The sequence below is a fragment of the Chroicocephalus ridibundus genome, chromosome 2 (assembly GCF_963924245.1).
Source record: "Chroicocephalus ridibundus chromosome 2, bChrRid1.1, whole genome shotgun sequence".
NCBI lineage: Eukaryota > Metazoa > Chordata > Aves > Charadriiformes > Laridae > Chroicocephalus > Chroicocephalus ridibundus.
The window spans coordinates 154329204-154355918 of record NC_086285.1 but is presented as its reverse complement, the minus strand read 5'-3'; the positions used below and the strand labels follow the sequence as shown (position 1 = coordinate 154355918).

The 26715-nt window shown below is 42.0% G+C and overlaps 1 protein-coding gene across 5 annotated transcripts in view; it reads left to right on the top strand.

Moving 5' to 3' along the window:
* Window positions 1-26715, top strand: part of SAMD12 (sterile alpha motif domain containing 12) — a 185803-nt gene that overhangs the window by 44082 nt on the left and 115006 nt on the right. For 4 of the 5 annotated variants that reach the window (XM_063327446.1, XM_063327445.1, XM_063327441.1 and 1 more), the window contains exon 3: window positions 8756-8885. In XM_063327446.1, coding sequence (XP_063183516.1) covers window positions 8756-8885 — 130 coding nt within the window. The remainder of the gene's footprint in view (window positions 1-8755; window positions 8886-26715) is intronic. The other variant, XM_063327442.1, reaches the window with a different exon arrangement.

Sequence of the window (26715 nt, the reverse complement as noted above, 5' to 3'; positions counted from 1 at the left end):
AGGGAGGTGGTTGAGTCACCATCCCTAGAGGTATTTAAGAAACGTGTAGTTTTGGCACTTCAGGGCATGCTCTAGTGACAGAGACTGTGGTTTGTTTGAGGTTTTTTGGGTTTGTTTTTTTTGTGTGTCTGGTTGGACTCGATGATCTCAAAGGTCCTTTCCAACCATGAAGATTCTATGATTCTGTGATTCCCTGATTATTAGATATTCCTGTTTGCTTTCGTATGTGTACCTGAATGGATCTGAACTTCCAGCTTTCACCAAGATGGGACACTCTCCTGTGCCTATTACCTGTCTGAATGGAGTATTCTGTGATGAAGACTCATGCCATCAGTCTTCTTTGTAGTGAGTGTAGTACTTAGTCCTTAAGACAGGATAAAAGATGAACTAAACTGCAAGTTATGAGCGCCATGCCAAGGATGAATGTCTCGAATTTCTATTCTTGTTGTAGTGGATGGTTAAGTGCAATAAAGAACATGTGCTTTTAATAAAATTTAGTTATTTACTTGTAAGTTGCTGTTAACACAGGACTGTTAATTGAAATGAATTCTGTTTCTTCTTTGACTCAATAGTGGTAACAAGCAGGCTAGAGAAGTTCAAGGAGGAACCTTTTATCTTCATAGCTGCACAAGGCATGCTAGTAGGGCACCTGCTGTGTGAACAGAAATCGTCTGTTCTCCAGATCTAGGCAGGATACAGAGTCGCTTTCTCTTTGTAAAAGTAGGAGGATTTGTATTTACTTGTGAAGACTCTATCTGTGATATAAGATAGTGATGGGTAGAGCCCAGACTTGGACAGGTTTGAATTGTCTCAGGTAGAGAAGGGGAATCAAAACCACATCAGTGGAGAGGTATCAAACAATTGATGTATCTTGTGAAGTAGGAAACCTCAGCTGGATAGAGCAGCTCTCCCTCTCTGCATTTTCTCTGCAAATATCCAAAAGCAAATATTTAATTTTTGGACTGGAAGGAATCTTCTGCACTGTGTAAAATGGATCTTTAGTTTGGCAAGATTAAAAATGCAATGTTTTTAGATGAAGTGAATTTTAAAACATAACACTCTTTCTTTGATTTGGATTTGGCTGTCAAAACCTAAAATTGGTTGCGTTCCTGGTCCTTGTTGTGGTTTTATTCTAAGCGTCGTTTGCCTGTCTGTCCCAGTTGTGGCTTTCAGGATTTTTGATTGCAATTAGAATGATGTCAGGCAAGCTTCTCAACAGTGCTGAGGAGTGCTCTGTCTTCTCCGTTCTCGCCCTGACATTTCAGTTCTTCATAGTTTGCTGATAGTGCCACTGCCATTTATCTCAACACCGGCATCTGCCAGTCATGATTCTTGCTTTCAGAGTGCAATATCTCATTGAAAGTGAGTACTCTCACAGGAAATGAGTCACCCTGTTTATCCTTGCTTGTTTGGATACTGTCTTTATCCTGATAAGGATAATGCTCAGTGATATTTGTTTGGACAACTTTATCCTTTCCTGTTGATGGTTATACCCGTGACAGCCTTAAGAGGGAGTTAACTCCCTCTAACAACTTCTTACTTTCCAGATCAATCTCGTTATTTTTAATAATTGTTTCCTTTTTCCCCCTTTGCAGTTTGTTTGTAGTACATCTAAGCTTGTGGCACCGGTACAGAAGGTACTAGATTGGTTCATTCCCAGTATTGCTCGAAAGCCAGGTAAAACCTCCCTCTTTGTTTGTCGGTCTTTGAACAAGTGGTGGTGCTACGGTGATTTGGGACCCTGGGGCAGAAGTTTCTGCTTGTGCAGAGCTGGCTTTAAGCACTGCCAGAGCAATCTCTTGGTAGGGACAGCAATGTGCAGCAGCCTGCTGGAGGAAACAAAAAGGAGCCGGTGGCTGACTTGGCCCTTGGGGTTGTGAAAGGGTGAAGAGACTCTGTGAGAGAGACAGGAGGCTGCGGACCGCTGCTGCTAATTGAGGACGGAGGCCCTCGTAGAAGTGACATTTGTTCCTCTCCTTTTCCTCCAGAAAGTGGGAAGATTGGAATAGCAAATCTACTTTACAGGACCTTTTCCACTTCTCCTGCACCTTCCATGACTTCCCTACCAGTCTCCAGTGTTTACCCTGCTTGGATAAGGCTTCCCCTTCCTGGAGAGGACTGACTCAGCCCTGTTCACCTTGTGCTCAGAGCCCTAAGCTGGTGCTGCTCAGGTGTCCTCATCTCCCTCATTAACTCTGTTCCCTTCTCTCTCCCTGCTGATGCCAGAGGACCGTCCCCATCTGTTCAGTGGCTGGATTGAGGGGGCAGTGATCTCTCTGTGGGTCTGGTTTGCGTCTCTCCTTGGGCTTCAGGTGTGTTTGAACTAGCTCAGAGTCAGTGAGGACGTGGTTCACCCGGGGCCTCGGGTACCTTATCTTGACTTCATTTGTGCTCCTGCAAGACACAGTGAGCTAGCTGCACTGAGTTGCTTCTCTTAAAAAGCCAATATATTCTGAGAATGTGGATTTAGGTGAACCAGAAGGTATTATAGCTCTACTCTGATCCTTCTGCCAACGGGTGGTGGGAAATAAGTCCCTCTTGCATGTATTTGTAACTGGTCTTGTCTTTTGTGGGAACCCGTATGTGGACCCTGATGTCAGGCAGCATGGTGTGGCCATGTGCCAGCAGACTGGACCAGGGAAGGAGGGACTACATGTAGGACAACATACATGGGAATGATGGGGAAGGGCTCAGATGCAGGTTGGGAGACGATTCCAGCAGCTTGCTGTGAGTGCCCTGGGAGCTGCACAGCCTCCAGGTCTTGCCCATAGCATCATTATATGAGACTCTGCCATGCTCAGGGGGGTCATAGATAAGGCAAACCAGTTGCATTTTGCACCTTGTGGAGCAAGTAAGTTTGGGGCTGCAAGAATGAGATACAAGCTTGCAACTCAGGGAAGGCAAGGTGCTAGCTGACCATGCGTCAAGCACAATTTGAGAGTCTCCTGTGTCCCTGTAGTTTTCATTCAAAGTGGACATTGTGTGTTGATCAGTCAGAGGTGTATGACTTGCATGATAGCTGCTGTAGTGTCTCTGTTTGAATCCTTCCTGCATGGCATTAGGGTTTATGTCTTGGCTAAAGCAAAGTTGGTGCAAATTTGGCCTTGAAAGTGTGCTTTAAACTAAATTGCAATGACTTTTTTTTAAAAAATATATTATTTTCCATACTGATTTTTTGTTTTTCACAATGATTTAAGTAAAAAATTTTACTTAAGTAAAAAAAAGTGATTGTTTGAATTTCTGATCCAATTGAAGTTTGAAACATTCAGTCTTTTATCAACACAAAAGAGAATGTGTCTTACAGTATTTTCCTTTTTTTTTTGGTTTTGTAAATAAACACATTTCCTTTGGTTAGTCATTTTCATCTTTTCTTAGTGTTAAAATTCTCAATAACACAGATGGGAATCCAACACAGCGGAGGTTTCAGTGGTTTTATGGGGTGTCTGCTTATTACTGTAATTTTCTTTAGTCTTTGCTGGAAAGATCTGTAAGTATGACTATCTGAGAAAGTGTATTTCTAAACCAAAATGTGTCCTTTCCAGAGTCTTGAATATTTTAAGATATTATATAAAAACACATTCACAAACCTGGCTCATTTCTTCTGTTCTTTACAGAATTGAAACCATCTTTTATGTTAGTCATTGATTCTGAATTCTATATAGGCAGTTTATTATTGGAGAAGTAATTTGGAATATATGAAAAAGATTCTTATTTTCTCAGTTTTAGAAATATAAGCCAAGCATGTTTGAAAAAATTCATGCTTTTGAAATTCGTACTGGGCATTGCTGCTCCTGCTGCTTCTTGTCATAGTCGATGAAGATGATGCTGTTAGTCTTGCTTCTGGAGCAGCCTGAAAGATTTGATAATAACTTAGATAGCTTTTGGAGCTGTGTAGCGTAAGTTCTCTGATATATGTATCTATATCAGATACACATAACATTTTATTTTTCTAATTTTTAAATATATCATCGGCCCTTTACAGATTGCTTGCAGAAGCCATTATGTTTTATTTCACAAATATTTCCTTCTCAGCTTCACACATGAAGTGGTACCATTTCTTTCATCCCAGTCTCTCTCTGATCACAGGCCCATCAATGGCTTCCTGACAGGTTTTAATGTTTCCTGCTCCAGCTGACTCTGCATTATTTTAGGGGTGACAGCCACCCATCTCACTCTCTCTGTCCCTACTAGATGACAGTGACCTTATTACTTCTTTCCTTTGCTCTTCCCGTACCTCCCCTCACAGCTATCAGCCCCCTTTTCTCTCGAAGTGCCGAACTGGGTTAGCATCGTGGTTCAACACTGAGCAGTTGTACTCCACGTCTGCTCTGTGTGAAGATTTCTTTGTGTCTGAAACACAGCTGGCAGAGCTGCATGCTGCTGGTCTAATAAATGACGGTGCTTCTGCTTGCAGCCTTGCCTTGCTTACGTCCTTTGACCAACACGGCCGTAATAAAATTGGTCCTGCTTTGTCTTTTTCTAGTTAAACTGTAAACTCCGGAACAGAATCTCTTGTGATGTGTGTTGGAGCACGATCTGCCCTAATGCTTTGAGCAGTGCCTCTTTTATCCATCTCTGTTTCATACAATTTTTTTTGCAGGCAGAAACTGCAGGGTCTGACGTGGGATAAATTTGAATGTAAATATGCATTGACTTTGCCTATATGTCAGGATCAGTATGTTGGCAAATTGGATGTTACAAATGGTATCAGACAGCCTTCTTCCAGCAGACCTGCAGCCCTGTTTGACTGAGGACCTTGATTGCCACAGTCCCCGGATTTTGTAATCTGAGCAGATTTCTAAATGCACAAAATGTTTGGGTTGGAGAAGCTCTTTTAAATAGCTTGGCTCATAGTATGTAGTTTTAATAATAAGATTGAATCCTCCATCACTCAAAATACAGAAGCCTTTCTTTCTTTTCTGGAATAAAATACAATAAATAAAGACAAAGAAATTCTGGTGAGTAAATTGACCTTCAAAATTGGCAGGCTTGGTCCCCTGCACCTGGAAGGCTGAAGAGATAACTTGTACTTCATTGCTTAGGAAGAGCAGGGCTTGGTTGCTCATGCTATTCTGAACACTGAAATACACTCTCTAGTAGTGCGCAGGCTGTAAGTTTGATTTGTTTATTTATTCTTGAGTTGGAGATTCTAAGTATTGTCTTCTCTGCACCATGGGACAAAGCATGAAGTTGTGTCACGTCTTAAATATGCTGATTTTTTCTTGTTCTTAGAAGTCATTTTTATAGTTTGAGATACGCATACCAAAAAGTGGTGTTAGGCAATTTAGAAGAAAGTGTTTGACACAAAATACTGAAGAAACAGGTATTCCTTCAAATATACAAGAAAAGATCAGAATACTGAAGACTTTTATTCTCCTTAGATCTATAGCTGGCACATGAGTTGGCGTAGACTTTGGCAGGATTAAACCTATCAAAGTGTTGCCAGCAAAGGGTGATCTTAGGATGAGTTTATGTCAGGGAAATGAAAGGGAAGGCTGGACTTTTATGTATATATTATTTTATTTTAATTGGTTTAGGCCTATAGTTTGACTGAGCTGATTGACAGAAAGAAAGTAAAACATAATATATTTTCCACTTGTCTAGGTAGTTTATATATAGTTAGTGGCAGGGGACTCATTTGGTAGGTTTGTTTATGGTAAGGGTAATTTTCCTTGGTTTACTGGGAATTTTTTTAGTCTAAGATCTAGCTTTTGAGCAGGGAAGAAACTAACAAATGAATTTTGTGGGAGGGAAGCATATTTTTCTAATAGCCTTTCGTTTAGAGCATCTGGTTGGAAAATATTTTGGGTATGATGTTCCAAAAGTGAGAGTGACAACATTATACTGTTTATAGCTATTGCTTTAAAAACCCTGTATTCCTGTAACTCATCGAGTCCTTATGAATTGGAAAATTAAACACAATGCTTGATGGTGTCAATATAAAAATGTCCCCTTTGGACTGCAGTTATAAGTTTAAGTCAAACATGTTTCAATCATAATTCTGAACATTGGACAGTAAAAAATCAGCTCGTATGTTTGGTGCATAGCGATCTGTATGTTGCCCAGCATAATAGCTACATTTGAAACTGTCTTTCCGTTCGACAGGCACAGAGGGAAATGTTAAATTTGTACTGTATGTGCTGATAAACTTGTTCTTCAGATATTTAGCATGATGGTGCTTAAAGCTTTTATAAGGAGAATAGTTGCTGAACTGAAAAGAGCAACCGTTTAGTTAAAACAAACATTGGCACTACATGTGTGCTTTCAGCTAGGAATAAATAGTTTGTAAATCTATAGCTATCTCTCTATATATCTGTATACAAATATTTTTAAGTATTTTTATGATGTACATGAAAAACCATTAACAATTTATGTTTCAAGGGCTGACAGACTTTCTTCTATTCTTCAAAAATTACATTGCCTAAGAAATATCTTTATATGAGTTGCTGCTTAAATTTAAAGATACGCATTGAAGTCTTGACCCTGTTGTTCAGGGATTTCTGTGGAATCAGAGAGACTGCTTGTGTTATATGGCTATTTTTACTTTTTTTTTTTTTTTTCTTTGATGTGTTTGTGAAGGACACGCATTTATATAGGCGTGTAATAAAAATCAGCTAACTGATACCATGGTATTGGGCTCTTCATTGAAATTCAGTCTCTTCTTTGACTCAAATTGCAGTAACAAGTAGGCTAGAGAAGTTCAAAGAGGGGCCTTTGATCTTCCTGGTTGCATGAGGAACAGTTACAGGGCGCTTGCTGTCCCTGCAGAGGTTGTCCTTTCTCCAGACCTATGCACTGTCCAGAGCAGGTCTCTGTATCTGCAGAAGACTGACCAGCTGCTCGGAAAGGACAGTGGTAGAGCAAGCGCTGTCCTGGTTATAGGGAACCATCGCCACCTTTTTTTGTGGATGTCAGGTCGGTCTGTGAGGCTGCTGCCTGCTGCAGGTTGGTGGGTGGCAGCAAAAGATGCGAATCAATTCTTTGGGAGTTTTGTGCATTATTGTGATACCTCTAAGTGTGGATGGTGCTTATTCGTGTGTTTGAAATAGGATTCATGTGTCTCGTGAGTGTATTTTTGTTCAAAACAAAAAAGGCTGAGCTAAGGGATGCGCACTGTATTATATATTCAACTATAACTGTCCTGCTGTTTCTTTAACTTCTACCCATGCAATGAAAAAGAGATGGGGAAATCAGACATGAGAAATTCAAAACATGTTTGCCTGTTAGAATTTTAGCTCTGCCGTATTCCCTATCACTAACTTAATACCTTTGCATGATGTAGTTTATGAACTTAATAGGACGTGCAAAGCCCTAGTGTAAAACTGCTTTGGTCTTTTGGGCTTCCAGTATTGAAAAATTTCAAAGCAACTTTGAAAAGGTCTGTCTGACAATGCGCATCTGCACAAATGCTGGGATAAACCCTGGCTGGCAATGTCGAGGGAATCCACCATGAGGCCTAATGGGGAGGAACGGTTGAGATGACATTCTCCTTCACCTCAAATTTGTGCAGAAAAACTTCTCTTGAACCTTCTACACTGGCAAAGAGCTGGGGGACAGGTATTCTGGATCCACAGCGTGGGAACAAAGATACTATGATTTTATTTCATGGACTCAGTTTTTTGACAAAATCATGAAGTAAATCAATGCCTTTGTGTTCACACCCACTTATATCAGCAACGTCCAATGTTTAACATTTATTGTTGGTAATAACTGCCCATCTATTTAAGATTTTCTTAGTCTCCTGGGCAGACTGTGTTGCAAAATAAAGATAAAATCGCTTTGAATATATTTTTTGTTGTTGTTGTTTTGTGTACTTTGACAAGATGCTTTAAATCCCTGCAGTTCAGGTCATCTAGAACTCAGCATTTTTATATGGTTAAAAAAAGTGTATATGCAAAGGTGAATTTTTTGATGAAATGAAATGTGACTTTATACATATGATAATGCAGTTGACTTAATTTATGAATGTTTTATGTATAAACCAATAATCTGTTCAGATAATCTATTACAAAACTGATTTTTCAGGAAAGTATTGAACAGTATTGAAGTATTTTTTATTTATTTATAAAGAAGTGACTGTTGTAAGCAGGAGTCGTAATTATTTCACATAATGGTGATTGTAGGAGGGTTAAAGGTAAAAAGGAAGCAGAAAAACTAAAAACATCACTCAAACTAGGAATGATGTCAGCTGAAATGCTCTCTGTGAACTGATACCACCAGCTCCATGTCTATTGGTGTGTAGTCTCCTTTTCCCAGGCAGAACCAGTCTTTAAGCTTGTTTGCACTAAAGGGCTTTATTGCAAGATCTTTTCTAATTGTAGTTGAGGAACGTGCCTGTCCTGAGGATACTCCTGGTCTTCCATGGTCATATCCAAACTGGGACACAAACGTACATCCCTCTTGTGAATTTGGCTTCAAAGGCTGCAACTATTGCCCTTGGGGGGCAGTCAGAGCTGGTCACTCTTTAAACTGTTATTCAAGCAAGCCATGGTGCAATATATTTCTGTGATGCAAGGAACTTGTATGTAATGCAAAATAATGTTAAAGAACCTCTCACTGTGTGGGATTCCTCCATGATATATTTGAAGAGCTGCGTCTTGTGTAATCTGCTGGTGATTATTTGATATCTGCCAGTCAGAGCAGCTCTTATCTTGCATTTATTATTTTAATATCCTATATGGATATCAGAGATTAATATTTCTGAAACTTGTGTGCTGACTTAACATCATTTCTGTTCTTCATTCTGTATTTCTAGTCCGGGACTGTGAAGCTGACCAAGCCTGTGGCGTTATGGACCCAGCAGGATGTCTGCAAATGGCTGAAGAAACATTGCCCTAATCAGTATCAAATCTACAGTGAGTCATTCAAACAGCATGACATAACTGGTAAAGTATGCACTATCAGAAATATTTTACTTACTTAAAATGTGGCAAATGGTTTTACTTTGTTGTGTCTGTGCACTGAGGGCTTTTTGTTGATTGTATGACTAGAGAGTTGCAAGGTTTACAGCCGGGGAAATACACCAGCTTTCATAGGATGTGGTAAGTGATTTCCCCATCTGTCTAAAAGCTAAATTTCAGATTATTCATCGTTAATACAATGAGGAAAGAAGCCAGTCTGCATGTGGGTAAGGGCCGCATCTTGTTCGTTCCAAATAAATAAAAAAAATACCCCAAACTTAAAGAAATGTCCTGTGAGGAAAAGTGTAAATTAGTTTGTTTCATTGAGATGTTTCACCTTGTGTTCATATTCTTTTTTGCCTTTTTTTTTTAATTGAACTTAGAGTCCTTAACATGTAGGATGGGAAGCAAACCCAATTGAGCCCTTCCCTAGGGCTGAAGCAGCATCAATACAGCAAGTTCATTTCTGACAGATGTTTGTCTAACTTTGTTCTGGAAAACTTGCAATGGAGGAGATTTTTACATCTCTCCATTCCAGTATTTTATGATCCTTAAAGTTGGTAATTTCCTAGTATCAATCTAAACTATTATTTCAGCCAATGAAACTGACTTCTGCCCCAAGTGTAGCTCAAGTACAGTCGTTCTTTCTTGCAGTCTTTTCTCTGTTGGATAGGGGGCTTCCCACCTGCACATACTTTCCTTGTCTAGTCTGAAAAATATTTATTTGTTCTATCATGGTTTGTCCCCCAAAATAGCCGCAGAACCTCCAGACCTTCAACACGCGCTGTCTTGTCTTAGAAGAAGAATATATTAAAACACATCATTGTAGAAGTATTTTATTTTAGAAGTTGTTTTGTTGATCTGCTTGACTTGTTAACTCCTATTCAGTTTGCTGTAGTGGTAAGACAGGCTGAGAGAGCTGGGGCGGTTCAGCCTGGAGAAGTGAAGGGTCTGGGGAGGCCTTCCAGTACCTAAAGGGGGCCTACAGGAAAGCTGGGGAGGGACTCTTTATCAGGGAGTGTAGCGATGGGACGAGGGGTAACGGTTTTAAACTGAAAGAAGGGAGATTTAGATTAGATATTAGGAAGAAATTCTTTCCTGTGGGGGTGGTGAGACACTGGAACAGGTTGCCCAGAGAAGCTGTGGATGCCCCATCCGTGGAAGTGTTCAAGGCCAGGCTGGATGGGGCTTTGAGCAGCCTGGTCTAGTGGGAGGTGTCCCTGCCCATGGCAGGAGGGTTGGAACTAGGTGATCTTTAAGGTCCCTTCTGACTCCCAATGATTCTATGATTCATTCTATTTTAGCTGGACACTTTGAAGGGACATCAGTTTGGTAGAGTAACTGGATCAATATAAAGACAGATGTGACTTTGGAGTTAAATAGCATTTTTACTCATATGCCAGACAGTAATTAATCTGTAAAAAGTTTAATGTGGAACACTAATTTGTTCTCTGAAGTGGTGGTATACAAAACTAGGAATTGGCATTCAGCCATTCAGTATCAAGCAAAGATTTGAGTTTCACATACAAATCTCAGTCTTAACAATAACTAATGCATGTTTCAATCAGTATCTGTTTGTATATGGGTACTTGTGGTGTTTCAGATTTTCCATTGATTCCTGTTGCCGTTCTTTCCTTTCTGATAATGTACGAATGATTGCAAACACGGCAAGCTAAAATACAGATATTTGTTTACTGTGTAGCCATGAATACGCATACACACTTACAGGTGGTTTGTATGGGTTTGGTAAGCGTTGAGTGTTAGTACATGACCATTGTGCCCATTTCCTCTAAGTCATCATGTGTTGAATGCAGTCCGTAGGAATGCAGTCTGTGTCTCCACCCATGTGTACACAGCTGACTGTATCCAGAGCGCTACCAGAAAAAAATGAAGCTATTTTTTAATTTTTTCTAGTACCATTTTACTATCAAATTGTCTCTTTTTAGAATTAAGGCACTGTGAGATGAAGATGAAAGGAAGAAAAAGTTATTTTCATTTCAACATAAACATAGATGGAAACCTTGTAGTTTCATTGCAGATGTGCAAAACTTCAAACTTTATAGACCTCTATGAAAAAGAAGAATCTGGATCAATCTTTCTTACTTTACACAAAAGAGGTATAAGGAAAATATTAGTGCAAGTGTTAGAAAGTAAGTCTGCAGGAAAGAAAATAACTTCAATTCAGTAACTACCAAAGAAAAGAAGAAACACGATCAATATTTGTACAGATTTTATGAAAGTATATTGTGATAATATTATGAGTGAAATCAATAACTCAGGAGGATATTTCCAGTGCTGTTGGTCCCTGTGACTCTGATTATTTGAAATCTAATAAGGGGATAGAACAGTGGATTTGTGGCTCAGAGAAAAGTAGAGCATGAAAGAGCCATGGAAACTAATGTGATGATTAAGCCAAGGTGGCGTAAGCCAGATATGGCTATGGAAAAGTGATGTGATTGTTGAAAATTTTTCAGGAATTAAAGTGACTTTACAGGCTGCTTTGATATGGAAAAATACGATGGAAAAGAAGAAACTGACATGAAAAGGATATTTAAACTTTATTTGAAGATAAAATCTAAGGCATGGTCATAAGCCAGGAAAATAGTCTTGGGCAAACATATCTAGCAGTTGTTAACCATAGGTGTTGAAGAGTGTGGCATTTTACTTTGGGCTATTAGTTGCTGATTACAGTTTATTGAGTTGGGGAGAAAACGGCAACCCAAAATGTCCATTCCTTTGTGGAGATTTTATACCTTTTTACTACTCCTGACAAAGAGCAGCTGCAGATGTATAAGAAAAAAATGCTTAATCTGGTTATTTGCCTAGTAAGAAAAAAGATCTTCATATTAACAGTGATCTTGAGGATGCCATGGGACAGAGTGTACTCTCAGCACATTTGCAGATGACACCAACTTAGGGGTAACAGTCAATAGACTTAAGGCTGCCATTCGTAGGGACCTGGGCATTGGGACCAGACATAGGCTGGAGGAATACGTTAACAGGAACCTTATGAAATTCAGCGAGGACAAATGAGCAGTTCTGCAGCTGGGGAGGCCGAGCACCTTGTACCCTATTCAGCCTGGGGCTGGCTGGCTGGGGAGCGCCTTTGGTGAAGAGGACCTGTGGTCTTGATAGTCAGGAAGATTAAATGAACCAGTATTGTGCCTTAGCAGGAAAGAATGCTAACAGAATCATGGGCAGTATTAACAGAAGCTTAGTGAGCTGATCAAGGATGGTCATTATTCCCCTTTACTCTGCACTTTTTAGACTCCAGTTCTTGGCTATCCAGTGCTGGAACCTGCACTCCAGTGCAAGTTCAGGTGAGGGCCACCAAGATTCCCAGGGCTGGAGCACTTGCCCTGTGAGCAGGGGATGGAGGAAGCTGGGGTTGTTCAGCCTGGGGAAGAGGCAGCTTGCTGGGGTGGGATGGGGGGAACTAGCAGCAGCCCCCAGTGTGCAGAAGGAAGGTATCAAAAAGATGGAGCCAAGATCCTTCATGTATGAGAGGCATCAGACTTGAAACAAGAGGCTGAGGCTGAACATAAGGAGAAACTTTTTTCCCATGAGGACAGTTGGGCATTGGAACAGGTTGCTTAGAGAGGTTGCGCAGCCTCTGTCTTGGGAAGGTTTCAAGCCCCAGCTAGATAAAACCTTGAGAAACCTGATCCGATCTCATAGCTGACCCTGCTTTGAGCAGGTGGTTGCGCTAGAAATCTGCTGAGGTCCCTTCCAACCTGAATGCTTCTGTGGTCCTATGATTTGCTGAGTACTTACTGAATACCTCAGAACCAGTGAAATGCATTTTGCAGCCAGTTAGCGAGAATTAAATATGGAAAGATCTAGTAAGAAACTGGGAGACTTTTTTTATACACAAAATCCTTAACTTCAGGGAGTGGAGTATTTGGTTGAGTTATTCAGCAACAGCTCAAAGGTCATTTTCACGGTGTTGGACCCAGAGCCAGAACCAAAAGAAATTGAAGGACTAATACTGAGCGAGATCTAAAGGCAACTGATAGGATTTAGCAGTGGTAGGAAAAATAAGACCATAAAAAGGGGGAACAAAGATGACAGTGGCCTGAACAACCAAGAAACCAATGTAATGGTAGAGCCTTGTCACTGGAGGCTCCACAACTGGTGTTGGCTTTTACACCATTGTGAGGGGACATAGAAAGTTGCTCTGACTGGCCATTTTTTTTATACTCCTTTTTTACCAGTATAATCTAGTGGGCAAACCTGAGAAATGGACCTTGCTTTCAGTGTGCATTTGTAGTTCTGAATTTGCCAGGCAGCAATACTTCTAAAAGACTAGGGAGTTCTTGAGAGATGAGCTGTTCTTTGACAGTCTTATCCTCTACCATTTAAACATTCATTTAAACAAATGAAGATTCTTGTTGTGTCTCAGTGTTAACAGGAGCAAGACCGCGTGTAGAATGACTAAGGATTAACCATTTGGGGGAAAGTGGTCCATTGACAAACTAATAAAGAAGATGTCTAAGTAACTGCTTATTGATGTGTGATTTGTTGAAAGAAAGGAAGGAAGGAAAGAAACTCTGCTTCACCTCTTGTTTTTACGCCGTGTTCCCCAGTGTGCTAATGCACGTCTTCAGAGCATGAGGTTTTAATGCTGTGATCATTAAACAAACCTCATTCTGTCAAAGTAATACCCAAGAGGTACCTTGGTCCAAGTGAAGGAATGTGATAGGAGGTACTTGAAAGGACTCCAGCCTTTTTAAATTAAACTTTTAAGGAGGAAAGGAACAGGACTCAAGAAAACCTCTTTTTAGTTTTAGAAGGGCCCAGAACTTATGAATATTCATTAAATACCAAATGGGATCTCGGAAAATGAAATATGAACTGCTACTGAAAACCTGCTGCAAATAGCCTTAAAATCTGGCTAATTCTATAACCTCTAAAGATGCTTGCATTAAATCAGCAAATCAGCTAAATTGACACATATTTGTATGAAATTCATATAAAATCTTGCTTCTAAAATCTGAATTGATTTTTTTTTTCACTTCAGTAATATATTTGCAAATGTTAGGGGCTTGTCATATCAGATGAAATGCTCAAGTTATTTAGCATGTTGGTGAAGGGATGGTCTCGTGGTTTGGGATACTACCCTGGAATTTGGAGAAATCTTGGCTCTGTTTCAGGTTATTCTGATATTTGTAGGAAGCACACTGAATTCTCAGGGTCTAAGTTACTCTCTCCATATGGAGAAAGGGCTTGGGCTTCTTTTTTCTTACCAAAGCATTTCCAGATAGCTTTCCAATTTCCGGAACATATATAGTTTAATTATGCTCTTTGTTTCACGGAACTCAGCTGAGTTTTGTGCTGCAACCACAGCAGCACGAGGGGGATGAAAGTTGTGCAGTGGAGTGCAGGAGGCCTGGGTTTCATTCCTACCTCTGGGGCAGGAAGGGTGACCAAAACCAGGTGGCTTTATTCACCATGTTGCGATGTCCTGATTGTGTTCATCCTCCCTGTATATGTTTTGGTGTTTGTACAACAGAGACAAAGATACCAGTGTTGTTAAATGTGTTGTGCTTTGTGTATAAAAGACGTTGTTTGAGCCAGATGAATCTTCCTGTTAACAGGTCCGTTTCATTTGGAACAACTTCTGCTCACTTCCTGATCCCTCCAGCTTTGTTACCCTTCATCCTTCCATTATGGATGAGCTGACCCATGGATGGCATTGACCCAAAATATCTCTCATGACAGTGACACAGCACACCTGATGTGAGGCCTGATGCAAGAAGTAAAATGAGGTGTTCTGTAAGGTGACCTCAATAGGTGTTCTCCCCGATGCTTCCCTGGCTCTATTACCTGACTCCTGGCCCTCCAGAGTCTTCTCACAAATCCTACTGTCGTTACAGTGCAGAAGACTACACAAACCAGCACCTTTTCTTAGCTTATTTTATTGGCCATTGTTTTATTGTCCCTTATAAACTGGTCACAGCCTACCCTCTAGGTTGTTATTGGTAGAGGACTATTTTCATGATCAGGTGTAGGACTGGTACCAAGTGAAGAAGGTCCTGGGTAAGGGCAAGGTGTTGTAGGAAGTACTTTAGCCTCCTTGAAAGCATTATTAAAGTTTTGCTTGCCACTTTTTTCTCTCTTTGGTCCCAAACCAGTAGCAAGTTTTGAGCGTTCCACAGCACTGTCGTATATCTCAGAAAGCATCTAGTTTATTCACAGAAGAGTTTTTTTGTAGAGGCAAAAAGAACCTTCATTGTGTCCAAATGGAGGGTATTTCTGATAAAACGTTAGTTATCTTCCTTGTTTTGCATGTGACAGTGCTCTTGAGCACAACAGATCTCTCCTCCCAAGCAGTGTTCATCTGGTAGTGGTGTTGTAAAAGCAATTTCCATCTCCAGCCATCTCTGTGGAGCCCTTCCCTTCTCCGTGCTGCAAAGCTTAAGCCAGCCATGCCCACGGTCCTTATTTGCGCCACTTTTCCCTGCTCTTTCTTTGAGGTCTTAACAGCAATATTGGTTCATGGGCTGTCAGATCAATCCTGACTACATCTGTCTGTGGTTTAAAAAAATAAAATCACTGCTTTGCTTTGGAGAGAGCTTTTAGTCTTCTGCCTGGATAAGGTCAGACTTATTTGCAGCATTCTTTGTTGAGCTGTGATGCTCGTGTTGGAAAATGTGAGGGACTAAAGAGTTTTCCCTGTTTCATACTTGCCTGCTCTCAAATTTTTAACATGTGGAACACATCAAAGAGTGATGGGCGTTGGGATAAGGCTCCTGTTTGCATAATATGTGGCAACTGTTCTTTTTGCATGGAAAATAATATCAGGAATATATTAATGTAACCCTGTGTTTATATAGCATAGAATTGAAAGTTGGATGAGCCAAAGAGTTAGAAAATGGAAATCTTTTTTTCATTATTCAACCTCTTACCGATAAAGAAAATTTTACATGAAAGTAATCTTCTCTCCTATCTCAGCAATGGTTCCTGGGTTTTTTCCTTTTCAGTCAGGTTATAGCTCATGCAATATATAGCGAACTCACACAACAGGAGGCCAAACCGTAATAGCTCAGGAAAGAATCTGGTGTGACCAGGAAGGCTCACCTGCAGTTGAAAAGGGGACAATGAGGCACTTGAACAATTCAAGGAAGTTGTAACTTAAGTATTAACAAGTTGATTATTTTCTGATAAATTGGCTTTTCTGTGAAAAAGAATCTGTGGAGCATTATGGCAGAAAGACATCTTTTTTTATGAGAGTCTTTTTTTAATCTGGAACAGCAGAACTTTTTCTAACCAGCTGCCGTGACCAAGTCTTGCTGAACCAACTTGCTGCTTGTCCGTAGGAGAACTGGGCCCTATATGAGTACGAAGAAATCGAGTTGATTAGTCCTAAAGTGGTGCTATCTTCTCTTCTGTGTGCAAACCTGTGGGGAGTGTCTAATGCCATTATTTGTTACATAAAATCCCGCGTGGAGGAAGTGATATTATCATCTGTTCTGTTTACTAGGAAAGGGAACTTGCTGAAGGGCGATTGAGGCATTTTTGGCCTTGCTTGCCAATGACATATTAATGTTATTGCTTCTATAGCTACTAAATCCAGAATGAACAGTTTCCTGCGCCATTATCGGCTGTGAGATCTGCTGCGCAAGTAGCTGATGAATGTTTTACACTGTTTCCTGTCTTATTGGATATTTCGTGGGTCTTGTTGCTTTTCCTTGGTGTGCTCTCTCCACTTGTAACTACCTGGAAGATCTCTCGTGGTTTCAATAAACGATTGCTCTACAGCATACTCGGAAGTGAATTGCACTCCAGCTGCCTTTTTCTTTACTCTGTTACTGTATAAGAATTCAGTAAAAGCCATGGTAGCCAGATTTGCTGTAGCTTTTCCTCCTACCTGATGTATAACACAGAATCCAAATCATCTTTGAACTGAAAAGTGTAACTCCTGTCCTTCAGTTTCAGATTTGAAATTCCCTGTCAACTCAGCTTAGATAAGTTCTTCTGTCCTGTGTGAGTATTTCGGTGACAGGAGAAAAAGGTATATTGCTCTTCGTTTGAAGCAGTGTTTACTTGCTCCTCAGTACTTACCCCTCAAGTGCTGTCAGATGTTGGGGAATTAATGTTTCATAATTACATGCAATGATAATTGGATTATTCCTTCCCTCTAACACAAGGGGTTTTTGCATTTTTAATTTAATCTTGTTCTATTTATTTTAGTCAACTTTTACTAACTAGAGATCATCTCATCTTTTACCTTTCTCCTTGAAAAGATCCTTGTTGTACAGTCTTTGTAAACCTGATCCGCGGTATTCTCTACAAAACACTGATTCGCATCAGTATCATGTAAAACTCACCCCCAGAACCTCTCACCCTGGCAGCCAGTTTCAAAGTCAATTTCTGTTTTCTACTCAGAGGGGAGCTAAAAATGTGAATTAGGGTAAGATATGGAAAACTATCAAATGTCTGAGCAAAGCCTGTTTCAGGAATTCTCAAGCCATATTGTAAAGCTTTGTAATATTTCCTAGTTTGCTGATAAGGCTGCGTAGTGTGCCTGCAAGAACTCCTGAACAGTGATTGTGATCCACTGACAGAGCCAAAAAGCTTAGGAGCTACTGATTTAGCCTTTGGGTGCTTACCCTATCTATCTAAGGTGACTCAGGCATCCAGCTTAAGTGGGATTTGTAAGACCAAGGGTAAGAGAGTGAATTGCTGAAGTAATCAAGGGAGGGGCGAGGGATGCCTCCAAGCAGATTAATTTAGTGGACTTAATATAGCTAACAAAAGATGTTATGAATATACTGCTTTTATGTTTACCCTGTTGCCTTTGTCCACCTTCTTTTCTTTTGCAACTCTTCACATGTTCTTGACAAAGCGTGCTTTTTATCAAATATTTTTTCTTCAGCCACTTTACAAGGGTATTGATTACTTTATTAACAGTTCTAACACTTTGCCAAATATTGAAGCTCTGTGCTCTCATTTTACTTCTCAGGAATTTTCTACAGGTTTTTGGAACCATCACCTATTGCTAGTGATTACATTATTGCTTTACCGTGTTCCTTGATCGATCACTGGCCTGTGTGATCCCATTATAGAATCATAGAATCTTCATGGTTGGAAAGGACCTTTGAGATCATCAATTCCAACCAAACAACCTACAATCTCTGCCACTAGAGCATGCCCTGAAGTGCCACATATAGACATTTCTTAAATACCTCTAGGGATGGTGACTCAACCTCCTCCCTGGGCAGGCTGTTCCAGTGCCTGACCACTCTTTCACTAAAGTCATTCTTCCTAATATCTAACCTAAACCTCCCCTGCCACAACTTCAGACCATTTCCTCTGGTCCTGTCATTATTAACCTGGGAGAAGAGGCCAACACCCACCTCTCTACAGCCGCCTTTCAGGTAGTTGTAGAGGGCAATGAGGTCTCCCCTCAGCCTCCTCTTCTCCAAGCTAAACATGCCCAGCTCCCTCAGCCTCTCCTCATATGACCTGGTCTCCAGACCCCTCACCAGCCTGGTGGCTCTCCTCTGGACCCGCTCCAGCACTTCCATGTCCCTCTTGTACAGAGGGGCCCAGAACTGAACACAGTACTCGAGGTGAGGCCTCACCAGTGCCAAGTACAGAGGCACCATCACCTCCCTGCTCCTGCTGGCCACGCTATTCCTGATACAAACCAGGATGCTGTTGGCCGTCTTGGCCACCTGGGCACACTGCTGGCTCATGTTCAGCTGGCCGTCCACCAGCATCCCCAGGTCCTTTTCTGCTGGGCAGCTTTCCAGCCACTCTTCCCCAAGCCTGTAGTGTTGCTTGGGGTTGTTGTGACCGAAATGCAGGACCCGGCACTCGGCCTTATTAACCCTCATACAGTTGGCCTTGGCCCATCGATCCAGCCTGTCCAGGTCCCTCTGTAGAGCCTTCCTGCCCTCAAGCAGAGCAACACTCCCACCTAGTTTGGTGTCGTCTGCAAACTTAATGAGGGTGCACTCAATCCCCTCATCCAGATCATTGATAAAGATTTTAAACAAAACTGGCCCCAAAACTGAGCCCTGAGGGACACCACTGGTGACCGGCCACCAAGAAGATTTCACCCCATTAATCACAACTCTCTGGGCACGGCCATCCAGCCAGTTTTTAACCCAGCGAAGAGTACACTTGTCTATGCCATGATTCGCCAGCTTCTCCAGGAGAATGCTGTGGGGGATGGTGTCAAAGGCCTTACCAAAGTCCAGACAGACAACGTCCACAGCCTTCCCCGCATCCAGAAGGTGGGTCACATGGTCATAGAAAGAGATCAGATTGGTTAAGCAGGACCTCCCTTTCCTAAACCCATGCTGGCTGGCCCTGATCCCTTGGCTGCCCTGCACTTGCCGTGAGAGCTCACTCAAGATGATCCTCTCCATGATCTTTCCTGGTACCGAGGTCAGGCTGACAGGCCTGTAGTTCCCCGGATCCTCCTTCCGACCCTTCTTGTAGATGGGCATCACATTAGCCACCCTCCAGTCAATTGGCACCTGCCCTGTTGACCAGGATTGTTGATAAATGATGGAGAGAGGCTTGGTGAGCTCTCCCGCCAGCTCCCTGAGTACTCTTGGGTGAATCCCATCCGGCCCCATAGACTTATGTGCATCTAGGTGCAGAAGCAGATCATTGACTACTTCCTCCTGGATTATGGGTGGGTTGTTCTGCTCTCCATCCTTATCTTCCAGCTCAGGAGGCTGAGCACCCTGGGGATAGCTGGTCTGACTATTGAAGACGGAGGCAAAGAAGGCATTAGGTATCTCAGCCTTCTCCTCGTCCTTGGTTGCAACTTTCCCCCCCACATCCAGTACGGGATGGAGATTCTCCCTGGCTTTCTTTTCGTTGATGTATTTATAAAAGCGAGGCAGGGTGAAGCACTGCTTTTACTTGGAGACCTCCAAGGAATAGCTTGAAGCCATAGGATGTTGCATTGTTAACCCTGATGGCACTTCTTTGTTTCCTTCCCCCCCCCCCCACTTGATTAATACTGATAAACTACTTCAGTATGGTGCATAAGAGTCTGGAGTCTTCCTGTTCAAAGGACGAGGTCCTTAGTTTAGAACTGGCCATTGAATATTTAGGCCTTCTATGAATTGTGCTGATTCCAAGTAGTATGCCCTGACCAAAGTCTCATTAAGCTGTAATTCTGTGTTGCTTTTTTAAAACTTCTGCTGTGTCTGTTGAGTCTGGAACTTATTTTTTCAGCTCGGTTAAACTGCTGGTTAGCAGTTTAAAGCAGGTTAAACTGCTGGCTTCTCATTTCCCACCAAGTCAGGCTTCACTGCAGCGCTTCAGAAGTTCTGGTTCCCATTCTGGTGGGAACCGGGACAAAAATGGGAGGTATTGGAGGGTCTCCTTTCAGATTACTCGTGCAGATTACTGTCTGTCTGGGAAGGAGTACTTGACATCTTTGCTGTGCGGACACGAAGTCAATTTTATGGCTTAGTTGTAGGTAAGGAAAACTGAGAAGGGGAAAACTTCAGTGATTAAGCGGAGGAGTTGTTAGAGGACCTTACAGTTTTTCACTTTGAAGAAGTGAATTAATTTGCTGCTTAGTGGGTGTGTGTTTGTGATATCAGTGAGGAGCTAGAGCTGATTCTTTTTATTTCAGCTTGTTGCTTGCCAGCGTGTGCTATTCATGATATGGGGATTTAGTCTTAGTGTAATCTTATAATTATTTGGCAGTTTTCCCCGGTCTAATAACACAACTAACCTAATGATGAAATGCAGAAGGAAGCTCGCCTGAAATCTGAACCTGGCGGAAGCCACAGCCAAGAGTTTGACTTCTGTTTTGTGACACGAACAAGCGAGAGCGTATTTAATACCTCTCATCCGATCGGTCTGCAATTCCTTGTGCTCCTTCTCTCACCTCCGACTCTCGCCATTGTCTAATCCCCTGCGATTCTTCCCAAGCCAGACACCCTCTGTCGATTTTGCTGTGATTCCAGCTTCTTCACAGCCTCTCATTTTTTAGGATATATGTAGACAGCAAATCCACTCTTGCACCCGTCTGACGAATGGGTTAACTCATATCCTAAATGTTGCCCTCTGCGGCGGCCCCGTGTTCTCCGCTGCTTTCTGCCGAGACCCGGGACCCCGTGGCCGGCCCCACGGCGTTGCCAGCCGGAGCCGGGCTCTCCCTGTGCCGGTGCCCGCACCCCCAGCTCCCCGCTGCTGCTCAGCCAAGGCCAACAGCCGCCTGCGCTCACCAGCACTTCCCGGGTGTCGCCGGGTCGGTGCTTAGAAAAAATTGGGAACGCACTTGGGAAAAGCGTGGGGTTTTTTTACCCGTGTGTGGCGGCCGAGGCGCGTTTTGGGGGTGCAGTACCGCGCGTCCCCTCGGGGGGGAGCCGGCACACAGGCTAACGCGGCCGGCAGCCCGCTCGCCAGCCCGGCCGTGACGGCGGCAGCCCCTCCGCCGTGCTGCGGGAGGCTTCATCCCGGCACGGCACCGGCGCCTGGGTAATCAGGGACAAGCCAGCCCTTACCCCTAGCTTTCAGTCTCTTCGAATCACCTTGTCAGCTCGTAATTTTTTCGTGTCCCTCTCTGAAAACGATTCCGGTTTTGGAAATACCACCTTTTACAGAGAGCAAAAAGACTGAAGGGGAAAGCCCTCCTCTCTTCCCTACCTCCCCTGTATTATAATAAAAATAAAATCCGAAGCTGCTTTTTTTTTTTTTTAACTACTCAAGTGCTGAAACAGCTGGCCTTTGAAAGTCAAGATTTGCCAAGGGAATAGCCTTCAGTAAAAAAAGAAGTGCCCCCCAGTGCTCCAGTGAAAATTATTATTTGATTTGATATAGTTAATTGAACAGGTTGGAAGTCTGACAGGGTCCAGTACAGTGCACTTGACACTGAGCTTTATCCTTGTTATTGTAGAATGCGCAGTGGAGGGAGGTCGCAAATACCTGGCTCTTTTAGCGGAGATTGAAGGATCTAGCTCCAGCATTTTCTTCTGAATACAGTGGAAGGAGCTCCCGGAACAGGAAAAAAAAAAAAAAAAAGGAAGAAAAAAAAAAAGCTGCTGGCTTCTGTTCAAGCCCTTACTGCATTCAGGAATTGATTTTCAGCCCTTCACCCAACAAGGATCTCCACGCCCTGTGAAGGGTTTATCTGATTCCTCAGATCCTGGTGGTGATCAACACTTAACTGATGCAGGAGAAGGCTTTCTGTCCTTCTGTGTGCAGCCAGAGAATTGCTTGCTACTCAAAAAGAGGAATCCACTGTGAGATACTTGCATCTTTTAATTGATTTTGTTATCTGTGAACAGAAACTCTATACTTACAAATGTGAGCCTAGAGACAAAAAATAGCAGGATCTTAATAAGCCACTTTGGTCTGAAACGTGAACATGCAGATTAATCCATGAACCTTCTTAACAAGGTGTGCTAAAGGCATGACTCCTTAAAAAAACCCAACAAAATAGTCTTCCATCCCCTGAGGTTTCATTAACCTTTCTGAGCCCCAAAGTACTTATCAGAGGCAAACTCTGTTATACAGCAATCAGCATTAAGTGGTTAACCTCAGATAAAACTTGGGGGACTCCTGTTCTAACGGCTTATTATTAACTACAGCTACTATCTAACATAATCCAGTACATGAATGCATACATTTGAGAGCTGTGTTGGTGCTGAAAATCAGGTGCTCTGCTCTTACGGAACTTCAGTGGCCGCTATTACAGTCCGCTGTGGATTTTAGTCTTTCAGTACTACATTGCTGCATATTTCCAGCAGAAGCAGGGTTGAAGGATTAAAAAAACCCACACAAACCCAAATAAAAAACCCCAAAAGAAACCCCCAAATCATGTCAGAACATGAGCTATCCCACAGAAGTCTTCAGAACCTCAAGAGCCTGCAACCCATCAGGCTGTGCAGACCTCAGCCTGTTCCCCAGTAGCTCTGCTTGGAACGCAGAGGAATTCCTGCCCACCACGTTGGTAAGAGAAGCCTCCAAGTCCCACAGACAAAAATGTTGCTTCTTAATCACTGACTAAAAAAATGCTGAATGCTCCCCCAAGGGGAATTTGAGGTTTTGTTCTGTTTTGTGAAATGCCCAACAATGATACCCTGGAGGAAATGTGTCTCTTTTGTCAGCATGCCATGTATTTGAGACAAGCCGTCAATGTAATCCCAGCCCTGTCAACTGTACTGACAGGGCACCTGCGTTGCACAGGGCCTGGTGACATTGTGCTGCGATTAGAGGGAGGTCTTTTACACAACCATTTGATCCCCCAAACGAGTTTATGTGTATAAACCCCAGTCACTTTCTCTGCAGGTTCTGTTAGGTGCAGTGAATTGCAGAATTGAAATTACTTACCTGTTCGCATATCAAAATCACCAAATCCTGGAGTTATTTAGGTTGGAAGGGCCCTTTTGAGATCATCTAGTCCAACCCCCCTGCTCAGGCAGGGTCGGCTAGAACAGATTGTCCAGGACCGTGTCCAGTTGGGTTTTGAATATTGGTGCAGATGTTCTCTTTAGTCAAGGTTTTCTTGACTAGCATTTTGAATGTACACTTTTTAATGTTTGTTATGTATAGGTTGTGTAGATTTTATCGTGCAGTACATGTTCTTGATCTAAATATAACAAATCTAACAATCCATCTTCAAAACCTGAAGATGGATTAATAATGTTATTCAAAAAACAGTGCCAAATGTGGAATAATCCCAAATGGCCTATAAGGAAATGTTTGTTACGTGTTCTAATTTTTTGTTGCTGTTGTTAGGTATAAACACTGTCTGGAGAAATGCCAGGAATGTGACAATCTCTTATGAGCATATCAAATCTATGAAGTACTGCAATCCAATCCGCTGTCAAGTGCTAGTTAAATTGCAGTGCTAAAATGCTTGTGTCCATTGGTTTATGGATGTTATACACATGTAGATAAAGCTTGTCATATATTGGCTTATCAAAAACAAAAAAAAGACAGCTTGATTGTGATGGATGTCACCTGTAACCTTTATCCTAAACTAATCTACTTCTGAATTTGCCATTCACAGATGTGTACAGTCCTTTTTTATGTCACGTTTAGCCATATTCAGACCCGTATCAGTCTGACTCATTCCAAGTCAGTCTCCTGGAGAAAGCTTCTTTCTGTTAAAAAATGATGTTCTGAGTTTTTTTTTCTTTTCGTTACACTCAATACAAGGAGCTACAGACCTGTTAGCCTCTTGCCAATTCTGCCAAAATAATGGAACGGTTAATTTGTGTTTCTGTTGACAAAGAACTGCATTGTATAGTTAATACCAGTCATCTTGATGCCCAGCCTGTCAAACTAACCTGGTACTTTTTTTCTTTCTGTAGTTTTTTTTTCTTTTCCATTGGCAAGGGTACAAGTTTAGTAGTTAATAGCTACCATGTGGAATACAGTATCATTTTTTGCCCCCAAAGTATACAGCTTAGGATCACATGACATCTTAATTAAAGATGTGCCTTTTAATTCCGTATGCTGCATGCTGGAGTCAGGTTGGTTCATTGACAGATGCCCGTACGCAGCAGGGAGACATTAATGAAAGGGGCCTTTAGTGGTGTCCCCTGGTTCAGCTGGTTGTGCAGCATTGTTCAGACGTCCTGTGTTGGTTGCCTACGTGTTGCGGTTGATGTGGTAGCAAACAATTAGCAGGACAGGTTAATGGTACAAGTGTGGTATAAATAATCTAGTTAAATGGTTCTGACGAAATTTGCTTCATTGTAGCCAAATGTAGTGCAATATATGAGAAATCCCTTCATCCCGCAGGTATGGCCTCTTCTCCCTTGGAAAGCAGGCTGGCAAAGAAGAGAATGAGTTGGGAGTTGCTGTAGGTGGCCACGTTACGTGTACTCTAAACGCAAAGCTAATGGGACTAACGTAATCTCTGGTTATGAAAGTTGTATTGAATAGCAGGGACTGTTGTAACATACACAGGTCAGGTCGCTTAAGTCTCCTACTAGGATACTGTGTCCAATTGTGATGTTTTAATTCTAAGAATAGCGTAGAAGTAGATGAAAGGCGGAGCCCAGCCTTTTCCCAAGCCTGGAAGATGAGCCTTGTGTTGTCATGTTACAGGAGATGAAGCTGCTGAAAGGAAGGTTGATAGGTGACTTGATAACTGGGTATGGGGATTTAGCAGGACAACAGCTTGTGTTCAAAAGCTGAAATTGGAAACTTGAGTGATTCAGTAATCGGAAAATGAATCCTGGCTTTGCAGGTCATTCAGCAGTGCAAGCGCTTACTAGGAAAAGGGTAGACGCTGACGGAGTTGAGTTTTTAAAAGGTGAGAAAGGTGGGTGGAAAAATATGTGGTACATGCAGCACTCAGGCTGCCTGGTCACAGTGGTCCTTTAGCAGAAACATCTGCAATCTCTGGATGCTGCTATACTCTACAACCTCCTTGTGTGAATTTGGGTAGGGGGTGACTTGTATCTGCATTTTTCTTTTTCTACTTCTTGTAACGTAGGCCTTCAGAAGCCAAGGCGCCTGGGAGGCTCAAATGAGCCTTGAACTAGGCACCCCACATAGCAGGAGAAACTAATTAGCAAAACTACAGAGAAAATAATCTGCCAGTTACCCAGCTGTTCTTGTGCTCTACAAGTGGCTTTTCCTACTTGCTCAGTCAGTATGTCTGACTAGGTCTGGGGTAAAACATTTCATATAAGGGTAACTTACCTTTGTATTCCCACTTCGAGCTGGATGTGAGCTCGAATGAGTTTACAACAGGTACCCCTGTTGTAAACATCACATTTGGGTAGATACTTGTACTTAGGAAACTACGTGGTAAAACCACTTAGTAATTTATATGTGTAATGTGTATTTTTCTGACAGCTCTCCTAGGGTTTGAATCTATTATATTTTCCTGTGTTTGAGCAGGCAGCATGTTAGGCTAGACTCGCGTAATACAGAAAGGCGAACTCTGAGATTTAAAGTCCTCCTCTGTCTTCTTTTAGAATTCCCCCGTGACTTGAATTTTACAAATGTACCAAATGTGACATATGCAAAGATGACGTCTGTAAACAATCTATTACACATTTCTCATGAGTCCAGTGGGATGCTGATGCATGCTTACATACCCGCCATTCCTTTAATTCTCTTCTTAGGTATAATTCCTCTACAAGATTCCCCACATAGCCTATTAATACCATCTGGTTTCCATGTCTATTTACACATTCTTTCTAGATCAGATAAACTTTTCTTGGTGAAGCTGCATATGATGCTCTCTTGCTGGACAGGTACCAAAACCTACAGCCTGGTAGGAGACTCTGATTTCTAGAGCTGTTGCCTGGGAATTGCTGTAAAAAGCACTATAGGGTGGGTATCTAATTCTTATGTCATACTGTGCATTTCCTTACATTTGCAACATCAGAAGTGGCTCTTGCACTGTCACAAAAATGGTAATGAAAATAACTATTTGAAGACCATTTACTCCAAAGGCATAACACCTCAAGTATTTTTTCCGATTCAGAAATGTGTGGCCATCAGTTGATGTAGCCTGGATCAGATCAATTGAAGGATTTTAACTGTGGAGCTATCTGTGACCTCCATATGCTGCATAAAGTAGTACCATAAGGTTTCCTGATCCAATGCTGTGTTGCTGGGATGGGACTTAAAGCTGTGGACATCAAATCAATCTAAAGGAAAGGAGGGTTCACGCTGGCTGTCCTTGTCCCATTTTTAGGCAAGAGTATATTCTACTTCTGCAAATGCCATTGTTTTGTTTTTTCTGTGCTTACAGCTTCTTTAGGTTTAAACAGACTACCTAATCTCAGGGTCTGAGATTTTGCGAAAGCTCTTGAAGGATTCAGACTGTGAAGTTCAGGTGTTCTCTGGTGTCCATTCAGAAAAG